We start from the raw sequence: 13,202 nt of genomic DNA, 5'->3' as shown, positions 1-13,202 counted from the left end.
TACTATGTACTATAGATCTAGATTAGATTAAATCTTGGGAGAAGTCATCTTCAACTCCTTTCTGAAATTTGGAGGGTACCAAGTCTTCTAATTTGAGCTCCAACTTCATGCAATTGGCATCCTCCCCATCCTGATAGTATGAATGCTCGACTGAAGATGTGGTAAATTCTAAAGCAAGATATAAATTCAAAGCAGCTCTATTGGACTTTCTAACATGAAGCATTACAGATTCTGCCCCATAGCATTCACACATGGCATAAAGGGATTGTCGCATCAATTTTTCCGCCAATCCCATTCTTCTATATGTTCTCATCACTGACAATGAAGTTATATGGCCATGAGCCTTTCTATTCTGTGCATCCGGATCATCGTCCATTTTTCCCAACACATATCCAACAATCTTCTCTCCTTTATCTATGTATGATGTATCACCTTTTGGGTCTTCTACATCTTTTGTAACGATCTCAGGGACTTCCGCTTCCGCTTTGCCGTCATCCTCGGCATATAAATCTGCTTCTGGTGTTATGTCGTCGTATGTGGTGGCAACATAACTGGCTTGAGGCCAGGATAAGATATGGTACATATAGTACTTCAATTGATAGTTTTCAGGAAGATTATGCAAATTGGCATTCTGCATGGCTTGAATGTCATGGATGGTAGCTCGCCTGATCGTTATACCCATTTTGTGTGGTCAATCTATAATATGGTATATGTCTATATAAACCACTATACCCATACCCATTGTAGTTGATCCACCTGTTACAATTCGAAAAAATTTCACTACTTACCAAAAAGGGTCGTGTGCCAACGGTAAGGCATGGATTACGCTCCCTGTTTAATTCATAGGGCCACCTCTTAAGTCTTCCCGTATCAATACTTCTTCTTCTACTTTGATTAAGAAAACCGTACGTTGAGGCATGTAATCTGTAGGAACAGAATGAGCTGAAACATGAGCATAGAACCCTGCAGAATCCAAAGCACCCTCAATGATTCCCGCAGTCAATGCGGAACAGTTTAAGTTACCATAATCCTTAGGTATATTGATGAATTTGGCCATTAAAGGACAGTTGTCTGTAATCATATATTCATTGTTTATGTCTTGAGATCTTTCTAATTCGTTTGCAGATTCACCAAATAAGGCTTTCCAAAGTGTAGAATGAATAAATTGAAGCATTTCCACTAATCTTATCTCTCTTTTAGTGTTTTTGAATCTCTCTCGTAGTTTAACAAGTTCTAATGTCCTCTGGCCTATCTTGTATCCCAAACCGTTTAATCTATTTTCAAGATCTTGTATACCTTTACTACTGCGGTGGGACCAACTCACCACTTCCCCGAATAAAAACGATAACGAGGAGATACTGAGTTCATGTTTCTTCGTTCCCAAAATATTCCGATCATATATGCTATGAGTGGATGTTGGGGTTAGGCTGATAGTTTTCCTGTTGAGTAAAATATTCAGTGAAGATTCCGTGATTTCATTGGAGTGAGGTCCTAAACTTGGATTGTACCCAAACTCGTGCATCGGTCTATCATTTACTGTTAAACTCTTGACTCCTGATGCTATTGACGGAAGTATTATCTCTTCTTCCGACATTTTGAACAATTAATGGTGTATGTATCTGTGTCTCTACCTGTGTCTTAGACTTAATTCTCTCTTCATGTGTGTTGGAATTTGTTGATACTCTCAGGAAATAATGCGACATTTGGACTGCGAAAAGACATATGATTCACCTTAACCTCCCCTTGCAGCCAACCAATTAGTAATGACTCCCCATAATACACTGCAATGGTTAAAAAGATCAGATTCAGTACTAAGGGTATGTAGCGAAACCACAAGTTGGAGACAACACTGTTTCCAAATGAAGACACAAATTTCTAACCTTTTGCGACATAGTTGGAAAGACTGGTCAGAAGAAGTCTGGCGATTTACCATTGTCAATGGCAAAATCAAAGCAGTTAAAACTGAAGAATTTGCCCCCAAAAAGTTGTCTAAAGAAAGGGAAGAACACTGCCCTCTTATCAAAAGTCTCCACCTATGCCAACGATTTCTTAGGTAAGCTCTACCATCAAGAAAAGGCTGCAAACAATGAGAGTCAGCCATCGTACATCAAAAGCAAATATCAGACTGAGTTTAAGGCAACATCAACACCAGTAGGTTCATCTTCTTTAGAAGACATTGTTGTAGAGAATATTTGCAGTGCTGATAAAATGGGTAAGAAACCACCTATTGCTCACATTAGTCGTCCCGTATTACGAGAAATCACTAACAAAACAAATAACGTGGCATTTGCCAATCAGAATGCCTACGTCTCCATGTCTGCTGCATCAGAAGCTGCATTAAGGGCAAAAAGGGTGCCATTGTCAAGAGTAAGAAAAGATGCTATTTCAAAAGGAAAACCTTTGAATCCTACCGAAACCCAAATTAGCATGCATAAACCTAAAGCAAAGTTACCTGATCTACAACTTAAACCGATAAACACGCAAAAGGTTTCAAGCAAAGTTAGGCTCAAAAAACAGGATAAAGAAGAATATAATACTGAAATGGATTCCTTAATAATTAGACTGCAATTACACGAGAATACGAAACAAAGCCAGGTGAGCATTGAAAACGTAAGCATTACTTCCGAAAAGATGTCTGCCATTAAAGAGCCTATCACTTCGACCAATAAGGCATTAGAAATTACAACTAACACGAACACAAGAAAGAGAACACGGAAGTCTAGCACTGAAAGTGGAAGCACGAATGTCTCATCTACCGTTGGTGCGGAAAGGCGTACTTCCAGCGAGACAACAAACGTATTAACTAACTCTTATTCCCTAATTCCCTTCAACCACTCTAAGAGACCAAAGAAACTAACTTATACACAACTATTAGGTCTCTGCTGTCAAGGTCGTGATCCCTTATCATTAGTCCGATTCAAACAGGCTGCAAACTAGGTCGTGTACTTATGTTCAATTTGAAATCACCAATAGAAGAATGATAGAAAGGAATGGAATAGAATGTAATGCTTGATGGCAAACATAACGACCAAAGCTCATTTGCGATGTCAATGTCTGAAGAGATACCGGACTCATGTGAGTTGTCGAATGCTCAAGGAGATGTAACTACCCAACAACTTTTGAAGAAAATGAATGATATCCCCGAGTCAGTTTTAAAAGACTTGATAACAAATCAAATCAACTTAGAGATAAGATTGAAACATCGTGAACTTAAACTTAGTCAAGAAGAAGTGGCAAAAGTGGAAGCACAATTACTTATATTACGCAAGTTCTTTGAAATACCCAATGACGTTAAGTTGGATAGAGAACCAAATGAATTCACCGCAAAATATTTTGATCTATTGAATAAATCCATTGCCATCACATATAAAAACATCAAAAAAGTTCACAACATCAACAACAACAACAATAATAATAATAATAATAATAATAATAATAATAATAATACTAATAATAATAACAATAATAATGATAATGGTGAGAGTGGCGCATTAAGCAGACCATATAGTCCTAGTCCAGACACTCCAGATGAAGAAGGACAACGAAATATGTTTAATTCGAATTTTGTTAACAATTTCCAAGTTCCTCCAGCTCATAGAACTCGACTGACCATGTCATCTTTAAGACCTTCATCATATAATACACCAATCCCAGGACAAGGATGTTCCCAACAGACATCAGGATGTCTTTATCGAAGGAGCGATGGAATCATAGTTAAACTTACATGTCCTGATTGCCAACGAACCAACTTTTCAAGTGCACAAGGGTTTTTAAATCACAGTAGAATAGCACATGGGAAGGAATATATTAGTCAAGATGCTGCCGCATTAAAATGTGGAGAGGTTTTACCAATAATCGAACAAGATGAACGAGGAATTACCAGTTTGCAAGCATTGGAACAAAGAGGAGTGGATGCCAATACTACGTTGAATGTATTAGAAATTAGTTTTGAAGATCATTATAAAGTTGGAAGCTCGTATGCAAAAGTCGAGGATAAGAGTGGAGGCAGTATTACACAAGGTGATGTCAAAGGTACTGGAGGGATAACAGAGGAAGGATTACAATTGTACAAAGAGAATCAGGAGTTGATGAAACAATTGATAGCCAAGGGAGTTATAAAAAACCAAAAGGAAGGAGAGATTTTGATACAAGAAACAACGACTCCTGTGATTAATCTGCATTTGTTCAATGACGAAAGTGAAATTTATGAGGACACAAATAATAATACTACTCCCTCTGTACAGCCCAAACCAAATCATAATAATCATAATACTAATAATAAACATAGTAGGACGTCATCATGGGAGGCCAAGGTTATGGACACCAAGGAGAGTAGTAGCATTAATAAGCATGGGGGTGCAGATGTCAGGCAGCAACTAAGTGGAGGAGGAGGAGGAGGTGGCAATGATAGTTGCATCAGTGATACAGATTCGATTGCAGCAGTCGTAGCCAAACGAAGAAAGAGTCGGGGTGGGATTAATATAAGGATGACATAAGCAGGAGATTTATGTGCTATGACCTCACATGACATCTTGTCGCAAATGCCCGTTCTTTTTGCTCGCCGTTACAGGAGTTTGAAAAATGAATATGGCACGAAATGTTTATGAAAAGATTCCCTCGGTAAAAGGCGAGGTGATTGACACCTTTTTGACGGGGATTGAATTGGGAAATAGACCATAAACCTACCGTTGAGTACAATGGAATGAAAAATACAGTACGTACGGTAGACAAGGTTGTGTTTTATACCCCAATAGAGAAAATAACCCATTGTACCCATGCGTCTTCCCATAACGATTCCGCCGAACGAAATTTACTAGTATAGTTCAGGTTCGGCGATAGGATACCTGAACAAGAATGCCCATTATGGATACTAGAGCCTGTGCATTTACGTGAACAACCAACCAGGTCAACCAGCCAACGCGCACGATGCAACACAGAAATAATTTCAGTGCGTCGCACGGCAATCTGGTACATGGATGCCAGTAGTATTTATAGTGGTGGTATGGTGGTGGTGGAGCCGAATCAGAGATATACCACGGTATAAGAACACATATATGACACCACCACCAGGCGTAGGAGGTATCATAATGTAGGCTAAAAATAACAAATGTCAACAATAAACTCTACAATAAACTCTACATCAATAAACCCTGTATCAAAACTAATGCTATATATACAGTAGCACCGTGCGAGCGATTATTGTTCGTTGTGACGGTGTAGACAGGATGTAAGATTATGGAAACGGAATACAACAGAATGCTCATCAGAAATTAAAATACATCCATAAACCTATATTATAACCACATTACGTTGTATGGTATGCAAACAATAAATTGAATTGCAATATTGTCTATGTATCTATGTGTCCGTGGCAGAGTCTGTATTGGGATCGGCTACGGTCTGTCTTCTTGTATATGTACTCTTTGGGTGATCTGGTCTAGCCTCCGGCCTATGACGTTTGTCGTTCAGCCTTGTATGACGTAATGTCTTTTCTCCTTTGGGCTCCAACAAATAGTCGTTTCCTACAGCGTGGATGAGGCTAGAACAGTCCATCTTGGAATATATGGTGACTTACTTGTACTATTCTAAGGACGAGGAGTCAACCCAGGGCCAATCTCAAACCTTATTTTTATTCTTTACTATTTCCTTTACTAATACTATTCTATTACTATTCCCTTCACCATACTTGTCTGTTGCAGAATCAAACATACACCTGACCTAAACAGTGTGGTTTGGCAATACGATCATATATATCATTTTACAGGATGCCTCCGTCACCTTCACTAGTGACGTCAGCTTCATTTGTCTTCCCAACAACAACAACTCATGATGAACAACAACAGCAGCTTAAGACCCGTAACAACACTGATAACAACAATCTAAATAGACCTCATCTGGTCCAGTCATCGCCGGTTACCATCCGAACTCCCCCTCCTATTCAAAAAGTTATACCGACTGTTCCTACCATTATCCCTGGAGCTGATTACTTTGTTGAACCTAAAAATTGTTTCCACCATGGCCATGTTCATTCTCGATCCTCCAGTGGTGCTTCTTCCAATATCTCTCTTTCCAAGTCCCATAAACCCGCTAATAACAGTATCTCCAGTATGGCCAGTACAACTTCCGATTTGACCATTTACGAGAATGTGGTGTTCCACGGTCAACCTGTGGCGCCAGGGTTGACCAATGATGAGTTTGTCCAAGACAGTAGTGGTGTCAAGAATGTCCTCAATCTACTGTTATCATTAGACGGTGGCAACAGCAGTGTCAGTGGTGGTACTCCTACTACAGGAACTGCTAATAGCGGTCCATCTAGATCTACGCCTTTACCCAAAGCTAGTAGTGCTACAGAGAGTAGATTCAATCTTAATAAGTTGGGGAGATTCCACACTGGTGGCGATTACTCGTGCAACGGAAACGAAATGACCCCATCTACTTCACTTTCAAACACATCATCATCATCATCATCATCATCATCATTACCGTCATCAACTACTACGGCTAAAGCAGCCCTGTTGAAAAAGCAAGCAACCTTGCCCATAAACTTTCCTCAAGCTGAAACCCCCACTACAAAGAACTTTGGCGATTTACATCTTACAATCCCTCTGGCTGGCCCAAGTGGATCATTTTTTAAATCACCAGTAAGCATGAAAGGTTGGTCACCTTCTACTTCTTCCATAGGAGCATCTCCAATAACCCCATTAGATGAAAGCTCCATTATTAATCTATCACCAGGTCAAATCAAATACTGTAACTTGGACCAATTTCAGAGTTTGATTGAAGGTGAAAGCATATACCCATCCACTAGTCAATTGGGAAAGGTTCTAATGATAGATATTCGACCCTTTTCCGATTTTATCCATTTGCATATTTTTGGTAGTATAAATATATGTCTACCAAGTACGTTACTTCGAAGAAACAACTTTGATTTGAATCGGTGTATTAATTCATTGCCAACCATGGAGAAGTCAATGCTTCAATCATATCTTGCCTTCAAAGCAGATAGTATAAAGAATAACCATACCTTCTCATTCCCATATAGTACCAATGGATTACCTCCAATTATATTAATGGATACCCATGGTGCACTGCCAAATTTACTATTCTTCATTAAAAAATGGATTAATAATGATTTATGGGATAGTTCTGCCCAGATCTTTATTCTTTCAGAAGATATAAAGAATTTACCTGATAATTTAGTGGAATCAGGTAAGCTGTCATTACTGAACACCAGTTCTCCCATCTCCTCAATTGGAGCTGCTTCATTTTCAATGTCAACTCCCGTATCTACAACTTGCTTGACTCCATCTCAATTGGTGGGAGGAGCAGGACCTGGAGGAGGACCAGATTCACTTGGATCCCCAGCAACAAGATACATTAGTGAGGAAAACTCGCTTGTTAGTCAATTCACTTTACCGTCTCCTCGTAGAGTGTTCAAATTACGGCATAATGAAGAGTTGTTGGCGACTTCAATGGCAGTTTCAGATAATCCCTTTGAAACCAATTATGCCACCGCATTGATATCTAATGCAAAAGATAACCAAAGCCTTCCCAAATGGCTCCGGGCATCATTGGAGGGCAGTAACAGCATATCTAATGATTTCCATCGATTAGAACGTTTAGAACAAGATAGACTTAATACGGCATTTACGGGATATTCTGAAGGGTATGAAAGCGATGTTCCTAAAATCAGTAGTGGGATTGAGTTTGGCCATAAGAACAGATATAAGGATATCTTCTTATATGAACATAGTCGGGTCAAGCTTAACGATAGAAGAGAGATCTCCGACTATATCAATGCATCTTATATTGATGCTACCACTAAGGTGGTTACTGATTTATTACCCCACAGAAATAAAAGAACTGAAGATGATGAAGCTGGCTCTCATTTGAAGTATATTGCTACTCAAGGACCATTGAATGAAACTGCCGGAGATTTCTGGAGATGTGTATTGAATGAAAAATGTCGACTTATTATTTCCTTAACAGATGAGACAGAGAATGGAGTTTCCAAGTGTTGTCCTTTTTGGAAGTCTGGAGCTTATGAAACGAATGGAAGTATTATAAGTGTGAAGATCATGGATCAAGAAAGATATCACGATTCACTTTTATTACGAAGCTTTGAAGTCAAACGAGGGAATGAAGTATTGTATGTCTTACAAGCTCATTTAACTTCATGGCCAGATATGCTGACATGTGAACTGAATGAAGATATCATTAAGTTGATTACTTTAAAGCATTATTTGGTTGATATTTGCAAGCCGGAAACGCTGGATTACCCGGTTATTGTACATTGTTCTGCCGGTTGTGGCCGCACGGGGACTCTTTGCGCCATTGACACTGTGGTCAACTTGATAAGCCAAAGAGGTGATGCTGATTTCGAATATGATCCTATCTTTGAAATAGTCAACTGTTTCCGGAAACAGAGAGTTAGTATGGTCCAGACCTTAAGACAATACTCGTTGGTTTACGATGTCTTGTGGGCTTATGTTAAGGAAGGTCTTGTGCCGAAGAGTGAATGGCTGGATTTGGCAGCTTTGCATACCGTACAAGCATTTGTTGATACAGTTACACTGAACTGAACGGATGGTCTACAAATACATAGTAGTTTACCAATAAAATTATACTATCAATAAAATTATAATATCCAAAATTATATATTATATACCCAAAGTTTAAAGGTTGGAGGTGATACCTGCCTTGATGGCATTAGGATTAGCACCTAAAACCTTGTGAACAACCTTCTTGTTCTTGAAGAACAAAATAGTGGGCATGGCAGTGATTTCGTATTCTTGAGCCAACTTGGACAATTCATCAACATCAACCTTAACGAACTTAGCACTGGAGAATTCAGAGCTGAACTTGTCTAAAATTGGGGCAATGGCCTTACAGGGACCACACCAGGTAGCAAAGAAATCAACCACAACCAATCCGTCGTGTTCCAAAGCAGCAGCAAATTCAGCTTCACTTGTGACAATAGCAACCATTTTAATAAATATATATATACGTGAGTGTGTGCTTTAAATATAATAAACCTTGTGAGTCTATGATACCTGTAAAATTATTCAATGAAAACTTTGAGTGGGATCCTTGGTTGTATTTATACGTGTTGGGAAAAATGCCCGAGTGTCCGAATCAGGTGTTCGCGGATGCGTCTGACAAATGATTACAATTACAATCCACCTACTACTTGCTACATACTGACAAAAACAACCCATGTTAAAGTCATGTGAATGGAAGTGTCGGATTCAATAAGACTATGTGATGCGGCTATGTAATTGTACACTGATACGGCTACTAGAATATTCTGGAACATTTAACGTCATCTTGTCTTCACTAAGTAATCAGCTCAGACAAATACAACTGCTAGTGCTTTGTAGTGCGCCGTGCAGTAATACACACCAGCGCTACCATACTAGCGGCGACAATATTAAAACTGTGGCTTTCTCACGTTCTAGACTCCGATACCGTTGCTTACTTATTCTAGTTGATGATCGAGTTTAAGTTGGTCATCACAGCATTACGATATTGCAGTACCAACGACTCGAAGCTTCTGGGGTCTTGAGACGAGCCACCGGTGTTAGCGGACAATTCGTGCTTCAATTGGGAACAGTATTGCTTGAGAATATTGAGAATCTCCTTATCACTGATGACTTGTAATTGAGCAGATTTGCTACTGTGGATCTCATAAGCCATTTCCATAGTCATCACCTCACCATTATCTCCATACATCAACCCACAGAGGTTTCCATTATTTTGGATGATATCATTGTGCTTCTGATCTGTCTTGATGTCTTCAATCACATGTTCAATGTCTTCAGGTAAATAGTCGTCCTTTAAAAGTTTGGTGATGTATGCGGGCCATTTGGGATTAAGATGTAAATCCTTGTCAAAGACCAACATGAGTAAGTCCGGATATTGGATAGAATATGTACCATTAGCACCATTTCGAACAATCTGGACTTTAGAGGGAACTCCCAACCATTTCCGTTTCAAATTGTCTTCTGGTTGCCAAAATGAAGTAGGAATATCAACAGTAAAACCTTCAGGTGCTTCAAGATCAATGGTAGGTACAAAGCCATACGTCGAAAGGAAAGGACCAAGTTGACGTTCAGAACTGTAACTGATAGTCACTTCAAAGCGAGTAGCAGTTGAAGGGATTTTATCTTTATCCAACTTCAATACAACACAATTGGCTTGTCTATCGAGATCAAAATAAGCATTGGGTGCAAAAGAATGATTGGCAAAATCTAACAACGGAACCAAAGTGGGAGAAACATAAAAATCATCACCATTTTTCTCAACTTCTTCAGGAACCTCCAATACTCTTGACGAAACTGCTTGAACAAGTTGATAAAACTGTTCAAAGGTCATATACTCAGTGTCCAAAACAGCATCCTTTTCAATTAAATCATACAACAGTTTCACCTTTTGAGCATTTTTGAACAAACAATCAATAACAGGATCTGGCAGATCATCACTTTCCTTCATTGCTTTAGGATAGTCAATGGTGAACGTATTACTTAAAACCTTCAAATAGGTACCGTGTTTGCTAACAATCTGTCTAACACTTTCAGAAACTTGATCTCCACGATTGCTAATGTATACCAACCCAACAACATAACAAATCAATATAACAGTCTCCGTCTCCGGTTCAAGGGTACTCAATAGACTCAGAATTATTTTATAATCCTTTTCACCAGTTGCCTTTAATTCATCGAGAATCTCCATACATGTTGCCAAATTATAAGTCTGCTCAACAGGGACCCTCAATACAATTGGATCTTGTTCACATTGCTGCTGTCCCGCACAATTATAAAAGAGCCCAATTCCCCCCAATGAACTCTCATCTACTTGCAAACCTTCAGACGTAAATTTAGACCACTTTTCTTCGAGCTCTTCCGACGGAACGCCCGCTACAGTACATCCTGGTGCTAACAATGTCATGATAATGGCAGTAGGTGTTGTTGGGTTGTAGTCAGTAAGCACGTCTACGTATCGTTGCAGCTTTCTCGCACAAAGAATTTTTTCCCCAAAGAGTCGTGGACCTACCAAACTAGATTTTTTTGAACAAGGAACAAGACTACCTTGAAGCCATCTCTCTCTCTTCACACTGCTCTTACTTAACAGGATACATTATAGAGAAGTTATAAAGAAGACATGTCGTGGGATGACGAAGACTTTGATATCCCCAGTGCCGGTAAGGATGCTGTTCTTTCCTGGGAAGACGAGGGTGACGACGAACCATTGTTAGAAGAATCATGGGACGTTGATGAGGAAGAAGTGGCCAGAAAGAAGAAGGAAGCTGAAGACCAAAAGAAGGCAGAAAGGGAAGCTTTGAAAAAGAAGCAAGATGAAGCCAAGGCTAAGAAATTACATAAGAAGTCCGGTGAACGTACCCTTATGGAAATTGACGAATTAGATGAAGAGACTAGAAAGGAATTACTTAAACAAGCTGAATTACAATCTGATTTAAATAATGCTGCTGATTTGTTTGGAGGGTTAGGTGTTGCTGGTGATGATGATTTTGATATTAATGCTCATCCTAGAGAAAGATTGGCCAAATTAGCTGCTGCTGCTAAAGCTAACCAAAGTAAAAGTGGTCCTAAATTAACCAAAGATACTCCATTGAGTGCTCATCCTATATTCCAACCTACCGATAAAGCAGAGTTTGAAAAGTTAAGAAAAGCTTTGTCTACCACTTTAACCGAGTTATCTGAGGATTCCTTATTGAATTACTCTTCAGGTTTGGCTATTGATTTAATTAGAGATGTGGCTAAACCTTTGTCCCTTGAGAATGTTAGAAAAGTGGTTTCCACTTTGAATGTTTTAATCAAAGATAAGGAAAAGGCGGAAAGACAAGCAAGATTGCTGAAGGCTGGTGGTACAGCTACTGGTGGTGCTGGTAAGAAAAAGGCAAAGCCTGCTGTTAAGACTAATGTTTCAAACTTCAAAAAAGATGAGTTTGAAGATTTGTCTGCTAGTTATGATGATTTTGGTGATGATGATTTCATGTAAGATTACTGGTGCTGTTAATCTCCGTTGTATATTTACTACTTTGTATCAGTTAATAACTTTCATATCATTATAAATTATTAAGAATTGATACTTCAGTAGTTTCATGATTATGTCCATAATTTTCACACTGATGTGGAAGTGAATGCCATGATTTATTCAAATGTGGTGGTCGTAACTTTAGACTATTGGCTTTAATAAGTACTGGAATCATTTGTCCAGTGCCCAAGTCCCAATTTCTATGCCCAACTACCTTTAATAAGGAACTAATAAAGCCTGAATGGCTGGTCACGTGCACGATTGTGTTCTTGTCGTTTTTGAAAAGATTCTGAAGGAATAATCTGGCTCTATATTTCCTATGTTGATGGGTTTCATGTAAAAGTGGAGTCCAATTATTGTCATGTTCTGTGAAGTTCGATTCAAAGTGAACATATGGCCATCTTTCTTCAATATATGATTTGGGATGTCTTTTGCTTTCTGTGCTAATTCCATATGTTTCACGAATCAATTCTGAAACAACAGGCTTGGTCACGTGATTTCTTTCATTCCAAATCAAATCATAGGTTTCTAAGGTTCTTCTTAATGGTGACACATAGTGGGATTCAGGCTTAGGACATCCTAACGATATTTCAGTATCCCATCTATTTCTGACACCTTGTAATTGGTCAAATCCTCTAGAAGTAAGTTCCGCATCATACCATTCATATTCGTCATCTCCATCAGCCATCTGCCACCTACAAACCCAGTCTTTATAATTATATTTTGAGGGAGCAATATTGTGGTAGCCTTCACCATGTCTTTGAAGGAATAGTAATTTAATGGGCCCATCTGATTCATGTAAAAGTTCTATTACAGATGACCATTTGGTTCCAGAAACAAGCCCAAATCCATCAGATACATCAATATCTTCATGGTTGGTGTTAGGGTCTGATTGCTTAAATATTCCATGAACTACTTCAAACGGTTTATGAATAACATTAGTTGAAGACTCAGAGTCATCCACATCTGCGTCATAGATCCCCTCGGTGTTAGTTACCCATTGGAAATGCGATTTCCAGTTCGCCCTTATTGGCAGGGTCATTCCGGTTCCGGCCACGAAAACCGAAACCACAATCCACTTCAATTTGATCTTCATCTCAGTTCACACACTACCTTAAAAGTAAAGCCAACCACTCCACAACAAACCA

General features: G+C 39.0%; 9 protein-coding genes across 9 annotated transcripts; 4 read left to right on the top strand and 5 right to left on the bottom strand.

Moving 5' to 3' along the window:
- Positions 1 to 22: 22 nt before the first annotated feature.
- ARD1 (peptide alpha-N-acetyltransferase complex A subunit) lies at positions 23 to 682 on the bottom strand (the record flags this gene model as incomplete). Its single annotated transcript, XM_043194017.1, has 1 exon — positions 23 to 682. One exon carries the CDS (start codon positions 680 to 682, stop codon positions 23 to 25), a length of 660 nt encoding a protein of 219 aa, XP_043051069.1.
- A 153-nt stretch (positions 683 to 835) lies between these two features.
- On the bottom strand, positions 836 to 1,594 carry TRS31 (TRAPP subunit; the record flags this gene model as incomplete). Its single annotated transcript, XM_043194016.1, has 1 exon — positions 836 to 1,594. The coding sequence occupies one exon, from the start codon at positions 1,592 to 1,594 to the stop codon at positions 836 to 838; it is 759 nt and encodes a 252-aa protein (XP_043051068.1).
- A 192-nt stretch (positions 1,595 to 1,786) lies between these two features.
- KQ657_003285 (uncharacterized protein) lies at positions 1,787 to 2,937 on the top strand (the record flags this gene model as incomplete). The annotated part of the gene is made up of 3 exons (XM_043194015.1): positions 1,787 to 1,817; positions 1,895 to 2,773; positions 2,876 to 2,937. The coding sequence occupies 3 exons, from the start codon at positions 1,787 to 1,789 to the stop codon at positions 2,935 to 2,937; spliced, it is 972 nt and encodes a 323-aa protein (XP_043051067.1).
- A 107-nt stretch (positions 2,938 to 3,044) lies between these two features.
- KQ657_003284 (uncharacterized protein) lies at positions 3,045 to 4,496 on the top strand (the record flags this gene model as incomplete). Its single annotated transcript, XM_043194014.1, has 2 exons — positions 3,045 to 3,052; positions 3,194 to 4,496. The coding sequence occupies 2 exons, from the start codon at positions 3,045 to 3,047 to the stop codon at positions 4,494 to 4,496; spliced, it is 1,311 nt and encodes a 436-aa protein (XP_043051066.1).
- A 1,269-nt stretch (positions 4,497 to 5,765) lies between these two features.
- PTP3 (tyrosine protein phosphatase) lies at positions 5,766 to 8,582 on the top strand (the record flags this gene model as incomplete). Its single annotated transcript, XM_043194013.1, has 1 exon — positions 5,766 to 8,582. The coding sequence occupies one exon, from the start codon at positions 5,766 to 5,768 to the stop codon at positions 8,580 to 8,582; it is 2,817 nt and encodes a 938-aa protein (XP_043051065.1).
- Positions 8,583 to 8,675: 93 nt separating this feature from the next.
- TRX1 (thioredoxin) lies at positions 8,676 to 9,218 on the bottom strand (the record flags this gene model as incomplete). Its single annotated transcript, XM_043194012.1, has 2 exons — positions 8,676 to 8,962; positions 9,215 to 9,218. 2 exons carry the CDS (start codon positions 9,216 to 9,218, stop codon positions 8,676 to 8,678), a joined length of 291 nt encoding a protein of 96 aa, XP_043051064.1.
- Positions 9,219 to 9,483: 265 nt separating this feature from the next.
- Positions 9,484 to 10,947, bottom strand: CTM1 (cytochrome c lysine N-methyltransferase; the record flags this gene model as incomplete). Its single annotated transcript, XM_043194011.1, has 1 exon — positions 9,484 to 10,947. The coding sequence occupies one exon, from the start codon at positions 10,945 to 10,947 to the stop codon at positions 9,484 to 9,486; it is 1,464 nt and encodes a 487-aa protein (XP_043051063.1).
- Positions 10,948 to 11,160: 213 nt separating this feature from the next.
- Positions 11,161 to 12,018, top strand: HCR1 (translation initiation factor eIF3 subunit j; the record flags this gene model as incomplete). Its single annotated transcript, XM_043194010.1, has 1 exon — positions 11,161 to 12,018. One exon carries the CDS (start codon positions 11,161 to 11,163, stop codon positions 12,016 to 12,018), a length of 858 nt encoding a protein of 285 aa, XP_043051062.1.
- A 67-nt stretch (positions 12,019 to 12,085) lies between these two features.
- Positions 12,086 to 13,096, bottom strand: KQ657_003279 (phosphoglycerate mutase family protein; the record flags this gene model as incomplete). The annotated part of the gene is made up of 1 exon (XM_043194009.1): positions 12,086 to 13,096. One exon carries the CDS (start codon positions 13,094 to 13,096, stop codon positions 12,086 to 12,088), a length of 1,011 nt encoding a protein of 336 aa, XP_043051061.1.
- Between the last annotated feature and the right edge of the window lie 106 nt (positions 13,097 to 13,202).

Source organism: Scheffersomyces spartinae (genome assembly GCF_019049425.1).
Source record: "Scheffersomyces spartinae strain ARV_011 chromosome Unknown scaffold_3, whole genome shotgun sequence".
NCBI classification, from domain to species: Eukaryota; Fungi; Ascomycota; class Pichiomycetes; order Serinales; family Debaryomycetaceae; genus Lizanozyma; species Lizanozyma spartinae.
This window is presented reverse-complemented; position numbering and strand designations above follow the sequence as displayed.